Source organism: Poecilia mexicana, unplaced genomic scaffold, assembly GCF_051168715.1.
Source record: "Poecilia mexicana isolate PSO_F unplaced genomic scaffold, ASM5116871v1 scaffold_4, whole genome shotgun sequence".
NCBI lineage: Eukaryota > Metazoa > Chordata > Actinopteri > Cyprinodontiformes > Poeciliidae > Poecilia > Poecilia mexicana.
This window is the reverse complement of record NW_028263373.1, coordinates 7392303-7408466: the sequence shown is the minus strand read 5'-3', so window position 1 is coordinate 7408466 and position 16164 is coordinate 7392303. Positions and strand designations below refer to the sequence as shown.

The window sequence follows — 16164 nt, the reverse complement described above, 5'->3', positions numbered from 1 at the left end:
AATATTTATGTGCCTGCATCTATTTGCGTACAGTAACTCATTAGCAGCTGCACCCTGTATTCAAAGCATTAAAAGCCAGCTAAACTCTGGATAAGATGAAGGGTGACAAAGTGGCTCAAGTATCTGCAGACAAAAAAAAATCATCCTCATAAAAATGTCTAAAGTCAAAGAAACAGATTGTGAAAACTCAGCTGCATGTTGATCTGCAGAACTGGGTAGGCACAGCCAGCTGTTGGGAGTGCAGTCACTGACTGGACTCTCCAGTGTTCAGAGTCGTGAGCATTCGTGCACCCAGGGGTGGGAGAGGACTCCCTCCATGGGCAACCTGTGCATGAGGTTGTGCTGCAGCAGCTTGAATGTGACCTTGCAATCATTGCAGTAGGTTGGTTAGTCACTTAAGGCCAACTGGTTCTCCAAATGATGCTATTCCACCCCAATTATTTAAAGATGTTTTTCCTACTATAGGTCCTTCTGTCCTTGCTCTTGTAAATAGCAACTTGTCCTCAGGTGTTGTTCCTGAAACTCTGAAACATGTAACTCTACTTAAACCAACCTTGGATCCTACTGTTCTGGCAAATTATAGACCTATCTTTAAACTGCCTTTTATTTCAAAAATTCTTGAGAAGGTAGTCTATAATCAGCGAATGGATTATCTTAATGAACATAATATTTTAGAGGTTTTTCAGTCTGTTTTTAAACCATTTCATGGCACCTAGTCAGCTCTTTTAAAAGTTTTTAATTATATACTTTTAGCAACTAATTCTGGTGACTGTGCTGTCTTGGTGCTGTTGGATTTATCAGCTGCTTACTTTTGATATATTTGATCATGACATTTTACTTTCTCGTTTGGAGCAGTGGGTGGGCATCGGTCACATAGTTCTGGATTGGTTTGAATCTTATTTGGCTGAGCGTACTTTATGTGTCTGTCTTGATGCCTATAGGTCTCCCTCTGCTTCGCTGTCATGGCGTCCCACAGGGCTCAGTTCTAGGCCCTCTTCTTTTTTTGTTCCTTCCTATTGGCTCTATTTTTGGAATATATGGGATTATTTTTCATTGTTATGCAGATGACACTCAGATATATTTACTACTAAAGAACTCCACTTCTCTTCGGTCTCTGTTTTAATGTCTGTAAGATTTGAAGGCCTGGGTGGCCCTAAATTTCTTGAAACTTAATGAAGATAAGACGGAGGTAGTGGTTTTTGGCAGATCCACTGTAGATTCCCTGACCAATCTTTGCTCCTTGGCTCAGTATGTCAAGCTAGTTATTACAAATTTAGGGGTTAAGACGGATGCTGGTCTTAAGCTGGAAGCACACATTAGAGCCGCTGTAAAATCCAGCTTTTTCCACTTAAAGCAGCAAGTCAAAGTAAAACCTATTCTCCCAGACAGCACTTCGAAAGAGTGATCCACGCAGTTGTGACCACATGGCTGGATTACTGTAATGCACTTTATATAGGAGTGAGTTATTTATATATTTCACAGCTTCAGAGGGTACAAAATGCTGCTGCACGTCATTTAACAAGTACACAAAAATTTGACCACATTTCCCCTATTTTAGCTTCTTTACACTGGTTGCCAGTACATTATAGGTTTCATTTTAACTCTTAACAGCCTCCCGCATTTCCCCAAAAGTCTTGAACGAATTCAAATTCACAAAGGATTTTACCACAATTGCAGACACGCCCTGAAATCCCATGAGAGATAGATTACAGCTGGTTACATCACACTTGTACAATGGAGGTTCATGGAGAGGCAGCTGGGGGTGGTCTACAGAGTATTATGTAACTCCTATTTATACTGAAACTCATGTTTCTGTTGTCAGACAAGCACTGACTTGCTTCAGTCGAGATATCTCAGTCAATTCTCCACAGACTGCATAGAAACAGCGGGTGGAAAACCCAGATTGCATATCTTCTTCTGCCGCCTGTTTGGATCTCCAACCATGTGGTTCTATGATGTTTTCCTGAGTTTGGACGTCAAGGGGATTCTTTTGTTTATGTTTTCCTTCCTTTTGATAGCCGACTTCATTAGGAACCGGACACCAGCAAACTTTCCTCCAGGACCGAAGGCTCTCCCCTTTGTGGGGAACATCTTAAGTTTGGACACCAAATACCCTCATGTTTATTTCAGCAAGGTATGAATTATGAAGACATAATTTATTAAGATATTTTAACCCTAAGACTTGAAAATAAGATAAATATGCCTGTAGAGATTTCCTGTGAAATGCAAGCATATTTTCAGAAATGATAATTTCAGCTAAGAAATAGGAACCGATTTTAATTTGTAGTAGACGGGTCTTGTGATAACATCTGTACGAATCTCGCAAAATCTGGCCTCAAAATATTTTACAACCACATTATGCAATAACCAATGCAAAATGTAATAAAATAGTTTTGCAATACTTCCTGCACTTGTATCATTAATACATTTTGCAGGAGCGTGGTATAGGGGGGGAAAGTGATGACAATTTTAGGATCCCTGACCAACAGGGGGCCCTTCACAATTGATTTTTTTATTTGTTCATAGAATAAAAAATGGGGCCCTGTCAATTACAAAATTAAGCATATTGTATTTTCAAAGATTGTCTTTAGCAGTAAAAATGTAATGTTCCCACTCCCAGACCACAAAACACACATCCATATTTACTATGAACCCCCCTTCTACTGCATGAAATGATCATCCTTCCTCCCCCTCTCTCTGTGCTATTCTGCAGCTAGCATAGCCTGTTGCAAATGCTTTGTCTACTAAGCATTGCTACAAATGACAGCAGATAAAGGATTTTCCTGTAACAATAAGTTGTTAAAGTTGATTGACTGCGCTAAGACCCTCCTCCTGGTTCTGATTGATTGTTTTGGTCAGAACGTTGCATTACTTTAGCTAGCAATAGTAGTCCAGGAAGGAGATAGAGGAGATTGATTGTTTTCACAGATTATCTGTCTCATAACAAACTGCTACAACATAGTGACGGCTTTAACAAATATGGAGAAAACATACTTTTTATTAAAGTTATGTACTGCAGCTTGAATAAAATGCAACTACGTAGCATTTTTTGAGAAATCTGGATTGCTTCTTGTATGTTTTGCATGTTGCCTATGACTGTTGCTCATGGGGAGACATTTCAGTAATCTAAAACTAATAGAAAAAAATTAAGCAACCTACTTGCATGCTTTATGCAGACTATATCCATGCTGAATTTTACTCTTGCATGTAAAATTCATGAGCAGTAAATACTACTCAGTACTCAGTATTGGACCAAAGAAAGTAAGGCAGTTGCAAGCCTTTGAAATTGTGACGCTTTTGATGGGTCAGATAGACTCAGGAAATTGTAACAGCAGCTGCGTGGGAGGAGGGGGGCAATTAAATATTTTTTTCAGGGGGCCCAAGATTCCTGGCAGCGCCCCTGTTTGTGCCAATTATTACAAAATGGGAAGGTGGAGCATTTTTTTTAAATGACAATAATTTGGTGCTTTATGTACTAAACAATCACAAACTGTTTGGGTTCATCCTAATTGTACTTTTGATACTACGTTTTAGATGCTATAGGTATTTAATTTTAAATTTTGGTCAATAATTGGTGATCTTTTGGTCATCTTTTTTCCTTTCTAGCCAGAAGCTTCGGCATTAACCGATTCAAAATGTGTTGAAGAACTGTGAGAGGAATAGAGGGAGACAGAGAGATTGCATCAACTATTACATATTGCGGTTCTATTATTTTCTTGCATTTTAAAACCCCTATTTTATTTCATTAAAATTCATATTGCAGCGTTACATAAAGCGATGGTGCAGATTAAATTCGTCACTCAGTATTACATTCAGGATCTACAGCAAAGTCTCGAAAAGCAAAATCAAATGTCGGTTTTAATTTAAAGACGTTAACTGCAGGACGTGATTTTAATGAAAACACGTAGATGGTGACACCATCTGGCTGAACTGTAAGTGCACAAGCATATATTGGTAAACCGTTTTATACAGTATCTCTGCCTGCTGCACTTTCACCTGTAGCCTTATTTGTTTCCATTTTTCCACAGTTGGCTGACATCTACGGGAATGTCTTCAGCTTTCGCCTCGGCCGGCAGCCCGTGGTGATTGTGAGCGGCCACAAGATGGTGAAAGAGGCCATCGTGGCACAAGCCGAGAACTTTGTGGATCGGCCGTTTAATGCAATCTCTGACAGGTTTTACACTGAGCCCTCAGGTGTGAAATCAGTTTCTATTTCTCGGTGCACAATATATAAACTGTGAGCATGAAGGGCTAATGTTTAAATATTTGTGGACTTGTATCTAGGTGGTATTTTTTTAAGCAATGGAGAGATATGGAAGAAACAGAGACGTTTTGCTTTATCTACTTTACGCACCTTTGGCCTGGGCAAAAACACACTGGAGCTCAGCATCTGTGAGGAGATCCGACACCTGCAGGAGGAAATAGAGAGTGAGAAAGGTAGGATAGATGCAATGTAAATGGCTCTTTACTGATATCAATGTGCAAGGCTTTTTTTTAATACATACTCTTAAAATACAGGTAAACCTTTCAGCCCAGCAGGCCTCTTTAACAATGCCGTCTCCAACATTATTTGCCAACTTGTCATGGGAAAGAGATTTGACTATAGTGACCACGAGTTTCAGACGATGCTAGAGTGCATGTCCGAAGGGCTTATGCTGGAAGGAAGCATATGGGGTCAGGTAAGCCAGCTAACTGAATGAATCACTTATTCTGACAGGTGAGATTTTTATCATGTCGTTTTATTATTTCTGTCAATACAAACAGCTTTATGACGCATTTCCTCAAGTGATGAAATACCTGCCAGGTCCTCACAACAAAATCTTTAGCAATTATAACGCAGTAAAAGACATGCTTCTTGAGGAAATACAAAAGCACAAGAAGGATCTGGATCCCAGCAACCCCAGAGACTACATCGACACTTTCCTCATTGAAATGGAGAACGTACGTAGACCACCACCACTGAAGCTGCTTCCCCTTAATCAAAATGGTTTCTGTCCAGCTGTGAATCATTAACCAACCTGCGTTTTTATGTTGGTGCAGCACAAAGACTCCCTGGGCTTCACAGAGGGCAATCTGGCTTTCTGCGCTTTTGACCTCTTCATTGCAGGAACAGAAACAACAGCCACCACGTTGCTTTGGGCTTTGCTTTACCTAACAAAATACCCTGAAGTTCAAGGTGAGTGACTTTGTACAGCGCCTTTCAAAAGTAACAACACACCTTGAATGTCTCACATTTTGTTGCATTGTGACCACAAACCTTAAGGACATAACGTGTTAGACCCACACAGTCACACACCCTGCATTACTGAAAAAGTCAAAAAATTACCTTCAGATGTCCAGTTTTAATAAAACAATGATAAGAGATTTTAGTTGATATATTTACTAACCTGCACTCGCAGAATAAGGTATCCTGACTAATTTGGTATGAATGCAAACAGATGCTAAACTTTTTTATTTTTGGTTTATAAACAATGATGAAACCATGCATAATTTTTCTTTACTTTTAACAATTATGCTCTACTTTTTCTTAGTCTATTACACAAAATCAATTAAGACAGTAAAATAAGTGCCTGTAATTTGACACCAATGTGAAAAAGTTTAAGTGGCGTAAATGATCCACTTATGACTGTAGGAAGGCCTTATGACAACTTAAACTTTTCCTGAACAAAAATGAAAATGTATTAATAGTTTGTTTTTTTTTGACACTACCTTGGATAAAAAAAAGCAGCTAAATATAATTTAAACATTTTCACTTAAAATGATGAATTAAGTTCAGCAACTTAAAAATCTCAAATTGTACCGATTGCACACTGGTCAAAGAGCTGCACCATCAGGGAAGATCTGCAAGTCAAGTGTAATGGAAAGGTACTGAAAATGTTACTTTCCAAAGTTAAAAGGTTCAACAGAGAGCTCAGCTGTGTCTACTGTCTCCATGATATGAATCAAAGTAAAACTCGTGCCTTGTTTTAAATAGAGAAAGGAAATCTGAGCCTAATTCCTCATATTTAAATCCTTTCACAGAAAAAGTCCAGGCAGAGATTGACAGGGTGATCGGACAGAGTCGCCAACCCTCCATGGCCGACAGACAGAACCTGCCGTACACTGATGCTGTGATCCATGAGATCCAGAGGATGGGAAACATTGTTCCTCTGAATGCACTCAGGGTCGCTGCCAAGGATACAACTCTGGGTGGCTACTTCATTCCAAAGGTAAATTTACTGAACAGTAAACAGTTCATGTATTAAAAAGTGTTTTCTCATCAATGTTTGTGTTATACTTTGGATTTTTCAGGGAACATCTGTGATGCCCATGCTGACATCTGTACTGTTTGACAAATCTGAATGGGAAACTCCAGACACCTTCAACCCCGGACACTTCCTGGATAGCAATGGGAAGTTTGTGAAGAGAGAAGCATTCCTCCCGTTCTCTGCAGGTACAGCACATGTGCTTCAAGTTTAAGGGTGGAGAATCTTTTGACAGCTATCAGACATGCTCTCCACAAAGATAGCCGGCATAGAGAACTGGCAACAAGGAAGATATGGCTGTCTTGAGTAATCACATTCAAAGCTTATCATTGGAGCTACCTCACATTGAAATGCTGGTGAAAAGGTTGTTAAAGGGTTAATAGAGGAAACTGTTGTGATGACTTCCTGACGGCGAAGGTTTGGAAAGAAGAACTTTCTTAAAGAAATAGAGGTCCAATGTCAAGGCATGAAATTATGACTTCAAATTCAAAAGTGATATTTTATACTTATGGTATTTTTTATAACAACTGAAGGTAACATAGTTACTTGATTGTACTTCACAATGGCACTATGAGCCTGGAAAACGCATAAAATCTTTAATCAAAACTATTTAGTGCTGAGTTTATGACATTTTGAACAAATATCTCTGTCTTCACATTAAAAACATGGTGTGTCTTTGTTTGCCCTGCAGGGAAACGTGTGTGTCTTGGTGAAAGCCTCGCTAAGATGGAGCTGTTCCTGTTCTTTGTTGGCTTACTGCAAATGTTCACTTTCTCTGTTCCTGACGGAGTTGAGCTGAGCACTGAAGGAATCACTGGAACGACACGAGTGCCTCATCCCTACAAGGTGTCTGCGAAGGTCCGCTGAGCTGAGGACTTTCACCAGACCTGGTCTGACTCAAAAAAAGAAAAAGAAAAAATAAGACTGGCGATAATGGTTTTGCAGACAACTTTGACATCAATCTTTCACTGCTGCCTTATTACTGCTTCTTATGATTATACAATTTAGCTATGTATGACAGTTAAACGAATAACAATGTAACAACATGTAATCTCTTTAAAAAATATGTGCAAGCTTTTTGAAAGTAACCAAAATTTTTTATTATTTGCATTGCAAACATTGTTCATGTACCAGGCGTGTGTAAAACACAATATATTATTGATAACATAAAGGGAATGCTTTTGAGAGAAAGTCCAATGGATATCTATTGTCCTAAAAATAATTAGTATATAAAACGTTATTGTATAATAAATTATAATGTATGAACTGCTGGAGAGGAAGGGTTTTCCTTTGTCACTCACACAGAAATATCTCCAAGATTTCAGGAGGTAATAGTGTTTTGCCCTTTGGAATTTTTAAATAAATTGGACATGGTATAATTTCTGTGTGGAAAAAGGTAAAACAAATAAAAAAGAGAGAGAAATGTTTCACAAATCAGAAAAAAGTTTCACAAATCACAAACATGGTTATAAATATTCTATTAGTTGACAATGATCTAGTCAAAGTTTGAAGACTGTAGGTGTTATAGTTTTGGAGCTGGAGCAGTTATACTAGGACATAGATCCAAAAAAGTGGTGAAATCAAACTTTATTGAAGTTTCACAAATCAGAAACATGGTTCTAGATATTCTGCTATTAGATGAGAATAATCCAGTCCAGCTTTGAAGACTCTAGCCGTGGTAGTTTTTAAACTAGAGTCGATTAAAGATGCGGAAGGTAGTGAAAAATTAGGTGGAATCACCCTTTAACCATTTCTCGAATCGGAAGCTGGAATCGGAAACCAACTTCAGCTTCATTAGAAATGACCCACTTTACGTCTAGCCCTGAATTCATTTGAAAATCAGAGTCAAGCTGCGTAAACAGATGTTCACAGATGTTCTTGATCCAACTGGAATGAGCCTGATCGGTTCTGCTATAACTGTCGATCATTTATTTTGAGAATGTTGATTAAAAAAATACTCAAAAAGACCTGCAGTTAGTAGCTAGTTTCACTTGTCTATTTGATGTTGGAGGGTTTTTTTTGTTTTGATCTTTTTATCCATCCATCCATTTTCTGTACTTTTTGCCTAGTTTAAGTTGTCAAACTAGTTCGCCTCATTTAAGCTCATTTACAAGCCGATGCACTGCAAATATGGTCGGTGCCTTTTGCTATCAATATACTTTGTCCAGTTGGCTGCTACTCAAGAACACACAATCTGAGCAGTCCTTTTGCAGACTGCAGCAAAGTTGACAGGGTGAAAAGCAGCAGGTATTGGCTTTGCACAAGATGGTTGTTACAAAAGACACCTTGATTAAAGTCACTGAAAATGCAAACCAGGTTCGGCTCCACTCACGTCCATTGCTATACCTACAGGTGGACAACAATTCTAAAACGCCGCAGAAAATTGACATTGTTTCTTCTGTTCACTGATTGACCCAGTTGAAATCCAAGTCAATGTGAGAAAGCCCTAGATGAGCTTTAAAACAAGATTTGAATCAAGCAAAAAAGCATAGGAAGGCAATGGCCAGGCTAGTCCACATCCATTATCGTTTGGTTTGTCTCGTCCACAAAACGAAACATCACCAAATGGCAGCAAACAATTTGGTCTGCAGGAAGGATCATCAGGGCTGACTTTCCTTCCATCCAAGAAAAGCCAGCTAACATCTGGTTTAACTTTTAAACACGTCACCACAGAGACAATTTCTCCATGCACAAATTGAAATGTGTCCGTTTCTGTAGACACGTTGGTCACATGCTTTGACTTCTCCCAAGTTTCTTATGATAGTTGAGGTCAGATGTTAGATTTTCTGAGATATTTTATAATGGAGAACCAAAATTCAGGACAGAATTGAAATTCACTGAGGATTTTAGCTAAATCAAATCTCATGAGGGTTCAAATACCACTGGTTACATCACAACTGAAGCTAGGTTCATGGTTCAGGTAGGAGTGGTTTGCAGTGTGTTATGTAACAATTTTTCCATATATGCAGCCAGAGGAACATTATGTTTTTCAGTTCCCTGACACCAACGTGCTTAACTCAAGATATTTCAGTCAATTCTCCACAGACTGTATAGAAACAGCAGGTGGAAAAACAGCAGCACACACATTTCTTCTGCTGCTGCCTGTTTGGATCTCCAACCATGTGGCTCTACGATGTTTTCCTGAGTTTGGACGTCAAGGGGATTCTTTTGTTTATGTTTTCCTTCCTTTTGATAGCCGACTTCATTAGGAACCGGACACCAGCAAACTTTCCTCCAGGACCGAAGGCTCTCCCCTTTGTGGGGAACATCTTAAGTTTGGACACCAAACATCCTCATGTTTGTTTCACCAAGGTATGGATTACGAAGACATAATTTATGAAGATATTTTAACGTAAAGGATTGAAAATAGGGCAAACTCATGCTTATAAAAAATTCTTGTGAGCTTTAATATGAAAAAGTTTTCTGAAGTTGTGCATTCTTTCAGTAATTACAAATTAAGCAAAGAAATAGGAAGATATCATTTATAGCAGCCTGATTGCCTTCATTTATGTAGTGTTAAATTCAGAAACTAAAGCAGTGTTTCTCAACCTTTTTTGTGCCAGCGCCCCCCTAGCCCTTATCCAGGTCCCTCACTGCCCACCACCAAAGAATTTGCAGGTTACTTTGCACTGACCATTATTTTATCATTAATATTACTATCACTATTGTTGATGTTTTGATTTTTATGCTTGTTTCTGTATTTATCAAAAATAATTTCCCAGAGAACAAAAAAGCCATGGGAATAGAAATTATTTTCGCAGGTGTTTACAAAAAATGCAATGAACATTCAACTTAAAATCGGTAGGTCTAACAGCAGCCAATCAGAGTAGAAAAAATATTCTTATTTTGTGCCATTTTCTAGTTGTTAAATCTTGCACAAAATGATCAACAACATGCCAGTTTAAACTTTGAACTATTTGCAAAACGACTGAGCTCTGCAACATTAAAACATGGATAGAACCGTAACTACATTAATCATAGCTCTTCTCCTCAGTGTTTCTGTGAGTTTCTGGTGGTGCAGCTATGTGCTGCCTTCAGGAGAATGGGACATCAGAGTATCATCTATAAAACTTCACCCACATGGCATTTATTGTGCAAACCAGAGTTTTCAGTGGAAAAACAAAAGTTCCTTTGGTAACACTTTATTTGAATGGGGGTGAATAAGACTGTCATGACACTGTCATAAACATAACATAACACCTGTCATGCACATGAATAAGCCTTCATGAATATTTATGACTGTTGTCATAAAGTGTCATTCGGTAAATTATGACACTTTTAATACAAAGTTGACATTATTCAAAATGTCTTTGTTATGACAACTTGACATTAACCAAGAAATCATTATTGTTTAACCTTTACCTTTAATAACTTAAAGTTACCTAATTTTTAAAGTGAAATCAGTAATTATTTTATAACAAATTTATATCAGTAATGATTTCTTGGTTAATGTCAAGTTGTCATAACAAAGACATTTTGAATAATGTCAACTTTGTATTAAAAGTGTCATAATTTACCGAATGACGCTTTATGACAACAGTCATAAATATTCATGAAGGCTTATTCATGTGCATGGCAGGTGTTATGTTATGTTTATGACGGTGTCATGACAGTCTTATTCAACCCCCTTCAAATAAAGTGTTACCGTTCCTTTTAATGCCATACAAATATGAGATGGAAACATAGACCTGTCTATTGATTTATAGATTAATAGTTGGACAGAAATTACAAAGAACAAATCTGGTTCTTAATCAAGTCCTAATGAGTCAAATTGAAAGTATCATGCAGTCATCAGCCTCATGACATTAACATGAAAAATAATATTGAATAAATAAATATATCAAATCTAATTAAAAACATAAATAAGTGATAAGTTCTTTACTGTTATGGTCTGTAAGATATATTTATTCTCAGTATTAGATGTGGTCTCAACAAACCCATGGCACTTCAACAATATTATTTTACCTTTTATCTGGAAATAGTGTCTGTTTATTCTTGCCATACAGTCCTCTGTATTAATTATTGCTCGAAAGGTCTTGCCATACCAGTTTATTCCTCTGTATTTACTTTAGTTTTTTCTTAGTTTATTCTTGCATTTTGTTCTTCATTCATTTCCATTTTCATCTGACTAGTATTATCCTCTCTTGGTTTATTGCTACGTCCACTTTAGTTTCTTTCCTGTTGCTAGATTTATTTTATCGTTTATTGACCATCAGTAATCTTCACTCATCACCTGCTGTGCCGCCTAATCGTCATATTTCTCGTCATGTGTTGATTTTTCACTGTTCAGCGTCGGATTCACTGTTTTTAATGCCATAATTCACATCTAGTTCGTCGCTCCGTTTTATGTCCCGCTTCTCCTGTTTCAGAGTTTTGCGCGATGTGCGCGTCGTTTTTTGTTTTGTTTTGATTTTTAAGCCCCTAAGGTGCAGGGCGGGGGGACCGCCAGACTGACATAAACCTTTTAAACAACGGAAATAATTTCTGCATTCTGATTATTGAAATTTAAAAGTGCCGTGTTGTTCTATCACCCCCGTTTCATACCGGACCACTTACAGCACCGTTGTTTACGCTATAAAATGAACGCCCTCAATCGTGGTATCACGCATGGAGGGATTTCTTTATTTAAATGGGTTCATTTTTCAGAGGGATACAAAGTGAGGGTATCGTGATTTTAGCTACCAGTAGCAGGAGAACGGAGCTGCGCCAAGAAGCTAACAGAAGCTAACAAACACTGAATAGAAGAAGAGCTGCCATCAATACAGTTGCAGCCAAGCATGATTTAATACAGTTGATTTAAAACAATACAGTTTTACCAAGTTGCTCAAAGTCTAAACTGGCATTGTTGTGCATTTAAGGTGTAAAGTTTACCTTCGACCAAACGCCCCCCAAAGGCATCCCAGCGCCCCCCTTTTGTAAAGATGTCCGCCAGCGCCCCCTGCCGTCCTCTGAACGCCCCCTGGGGGGCGGTACCGCCCACTTTGAGAACCGCTAAACTAAAGGAAACTCAAACAGTTTATTTGGAAAAAGCGAATGTTAAAACTTTGTAGGAAGCTCTATATGCACGCAGTTTGTGACGCCATGTGGTTGAACTGTAAAAAAAAATTAATAAAATAAAATTCTGCAGTTTTAATACGTTCATTTTCCGTCCACAGTTGGCTGACATCTACGGGAATGTCTTCAGCTTTCGCCTCGGCCGGCAGTCCATGGTGATTGTGAGCGGCCACAAGATGGTGAAAGAGGCCATCGTGACACAAGCTGAGAACTTTGTGGATCGGCCACAAAATGCAGTCTTTGACAAGTTTTACACTGAGCCCTCAGGTGTGAAATCAGTTTCTATTTCTCAGTGCACAATACAGTATATAAATCGAAGGGCTAATGTTTACAACTTTGTGGACTTATATATAGGTGGTCTTTTTGCAAGCAATGGAGAGATATGGAAGAAACAGAGACGTTTTGCTTTATCTACTTTACGCACATTTGGCCTGGGCAAAAACACACTGGAGCTCAGCATCTGTGAGGAGATCCGACACCTGCAGGAGGAAATAGAGAGTGAGAAAGGTAGGATAGATGCAATGTAAATGGCTCTTTACTGATATTAATGTGCAAGTGTTGTTTTTTTATATATATTCTTCAAAACTCTTCTTCAGGTAAACCTTTCAGCCCAGCAGGCCTCTTTAACAATGCCGTCTCCAACATTGTTTGCCAACTTGTCATGGGAAAGAGATTTGACTACAGTGACCACGAGTTTCAGATGATGCTAAAGTGCATGTCTGAAGGTGTTCAGCTGGAAGGAAGCATATGGGGTCAGCTTTATGACGCATTTCCTCAAGTGATGAAATACCTGCCAGGTCCTCACAACAAAATCTTTAGCAATTATAACGCAGTAAAAGACATGCTTCTTGAGGAAATACAAAAGCACAAGAAGGATCTGGATCCCAGCAACCCCAGAGACTACATCGACACTTTCCTCATTGAAATGGAGAACGTACGTAGACCACCACCACTGAAGCTGCTTCCCCTTAATCAAAATGATTTCTGTCCAGCTGTGAATCATTAACCAACCTGTGTTTTTATGTTGGTGCAGCACAAAGACTCCCTGGGCTTCACAGAGGGCAATCTGGCTTTCTGCGCTTTTGACCTCTTGGTGGCAGGAACAGAAACAACAGCCACCACGTTGCTTTGGGCTTTGCTTTACCTAACAAAATACCCTGAAGTTCAAGGTGAGTGACTTTGTACAGCGCCTTTCAAAAGTAACAACACACCTTGAATGTCTCAGATTCAAGGTGTGACCACATTGTGACCACAAACCTTAGGGACATAGTGTGTTAGACCCACACAGTCTGCAAACAGCAGGACCGTAGATGTCCTGGAGTAGGGTAATAAGACCTTTTTAGAGGTCCATAAGAACTTTGTTCTAATGAAAAAGACCAGGATACACACCAGAGAAGTTAGATATGATGTTGTCGAGAAGTATTAACTGTTTTTTAGTAGTTCAGTAACTTAAAAATTGACCATTTTACGCTGGTCAGAAGAGCTGCACCACTGAATACAACATGCATTTCAAGTGTGATGGAAAGATGCTGAAACATTTATTTTCCAAAGTCAAAAGGTTCAGCAGAGAGTTCAGCTGTGTCTACTCTCTCCATGATATGAATCAAAGTAAAACACGTGCCTTGTTTTAAATAGAGAAAGGAAATCTGAGCCTAATTCCTCATATTTAAATCCTTTCACAGAGAAAGTCCAGGCAGAGATTGACAGGGTGATCGGACAGAGTCGCCAACCCTCCATGGCCGACAGACAGAACCTGCCGTACACTGATGCTGTGATCCATGAGATCCAGAGGATGGGAAACATTGTTCCTCTGAATGGATTCAGGGTCGCCGTCAAGGACACAACTCTGGGTGGCTACTTCATACCAAAGGTAAATTTACTGAACAGTAAATGGTTAATGTATTAAAAAGTGTTTTCTCATCAATGACTGACTGATACTTTGGATATTTCAGGGCACACCTTTAATGCCCATGCTGACATCTGTACTGTTTGACAAATCTGAATGGGAAACTCCAGACACCTTCAACCCCGGACACTTCCTGGATGCCAATGGGAAGTTTGTGAAGAGAGAAGCATTCCTACCATTTTCTGCAGGTACAGTACTCTGATATTTATGACCATGTCACTGAGTTGTTAGCATGACCAAAATGCCGTGCCGACTATGTCATGTAACCAATGTCGACCAATGTCAAACCAGCATGGTTTGGTTGCATGGGACGGGTCTGACTAAGCTAAAGGAACGTTTTTAAAACCTTTGATGAAAATTTTTTAGTGCTCCACCTAGGTTTTTCAAGAATAACATTTTGAATTAATATCTCTGTCTTCACATTAAAAACATGGTGTGTGTCTTTGTTTGCCCTGCAGGGAAACGTGTGTGTCTTGGTGAAGGCCTCGCTAAGATGGAGCTGTTCCTGTTCTTTGTTGGCTTACTGCAGAAGTTCACTTTCTCTGTTCCTGATGGAATTGAGCTGAGCACTGAAGGAATCACTGGAACGACACGAGTGCCTCATCCCTACAAGGTGTCTGCGAAGGTCCGCTGAGCTGAGGACTTTCACCAGACCTGGTTTCTGCTCATCAGAGGACTGACCATAATGATTCTGGCATATCTGCTTGTTAAGAAAACATGTTGAGTGAGGTTTGAATTAATCACCATTAACGACATTATACTTTGCCCTGACTCCAAATAGGAGAGAGCAAGAATTTGTCTTAAACAACAGTGTCTCCCTAAAAATAAATCTGAAACTGAAAAAATTGTTTGCGAAATGTTTGCATCCTCCGTTTTATTGAACAGAGTAAAAGCAACATACCAAATACAGAAATTTGTATATTTATCCACAGACTGAATGGATAAGCTGTATTGTTGAGGAATTATTTTATAGCAAACTTTGTTTTGGCTGTATTAGGAGAGCACAGCAAATGACTATGCAACAATTATGATGCTGTAATAGAAAATTAAGTTTTTAGCCTTATTTCGTCTTTGATGGAACTGATACTTTTTACCATTTATTTACTGATTATATCTGCTGTGTTTTTGTATTTCTGCAAGATGTGTTTTTCCATTAAAGAAGTTTCCAGATAATGTTAAGATGTTTCCGCAGCTGTGATAACAGAGACCTGAAGGCATCTTGGGTAAAATGCTTAACCTGGCAACTCTCTTAAAGGACTGACATGTGGAATGTAGTTTGTACCCTTGTATGACCCAGAACCCATGAGGTCTGACAGTTTCCTCATCTATTCAACTTTTTTTTTTTTACATAGAAGCAAAGACTGCTTCCTGTGCTCTGATCAGAGGTCAACTCCTTCACTAGTAAAATCTGATTAAGAAAAGCTAACAAGTTCTCAATAAGGGTCAGGCCACAGAAAAAGAGGCGGTCCTTGCCTTTTGTCTTTACACGACTAGTAAGGTGGAAATTACGAATTTCATAAGAATCGTTCAAATGGTGACGCAAGCATGATACTTGGTACGTGTAAGGTCTACTCTTTTCATAAATGCTGCTGGCCACACACAAACCCAAGATGGCTGGCGTGCAAGATGTGTATTAATTAAATTATGTATTTATTATTATTAGTAGACATTTTTAAAAGAAAACTGTTTCTCTCTAACCACATTAAAGAGAAGCACTATTTTAATTGTTGTCATAGTCTATAATTGGGATTTTAACATAGCATTCAGGATGACTTCGATTCATTTCAACTCATATCTAAGCAACTACTGAACTAAATGACTGTTTGGTGTATGCATACACTATTTGAGTCAGAGAATCCAATGGAGACATTTTTCACATGTTTTAGTACAGGACTGGAGCAGTGATGAGATCTTGCAAAGTTTAATAGAGTGATGTCAGCTCACTGTGCAATGGCCCTT

At 38.7% G+C, this 16164-nt stretch overlaps 2 protein-coding genes across 2 annotated transcripts; both read left to right on the top strand.

The window, feature by feature from the left end:
* The first annotated feature begins 1812 nt into the window (after positions 1 to 1812).
* LOC106908420 (cytochrome P450 2J6-like) lies at positions 1813 to 7511 on the top strand. Its single transcript, XM_014974500.2, has 9 exons — positions 1813 to 2134; positions 4029 to 4194; positions 4285 to 4437; positions 4519 to 4679; positions 4765 to 4941; positions 5041 to 5176; positions 6022 to 6209; positions 6292 to 6433; positions 6937 to 7511. The coding sequence occupies exons 1-9, from the start codon at positions 1943 to 1945 to the stop codon at positions 7110 to 7112; spliced, it is 1491 nt and encodes a 496-aa protein (XP_014829986.2). The 5' UTR covers positions 1813 to 1942; the 3' UTR covers positions 7113 to 7511.
* Positions 7512 to 9226: 1715 nt separating this feature from the next.
* Positions 9227 to 15384, top strand: LOC106920651 (cytochrome P450 2J6-like). The gene is made up of 8 exons (XM_088004874.1): positions 9227 to 9557; positions 12401 to 12566; positions 12654 to 12806; positions 12896 to 13233; positions 13333 to 13468; positions 13982 to 14169; positions 14252 to 14393; positions 14664 to 15384. Exons 1-8 carry the CDS (start codon positions 9366 to 9368, stop codon positions 14837 to 14839), a joined length of 1491 nt encoding a protein of 496 aa, XP_087861000.1. The 5' UTR covers positions 9227 to 9365; the 3' UTR covers positions 14840 to 15384.
* Positions 15385 to 16164: the final 780 nt, after the last annotated feature.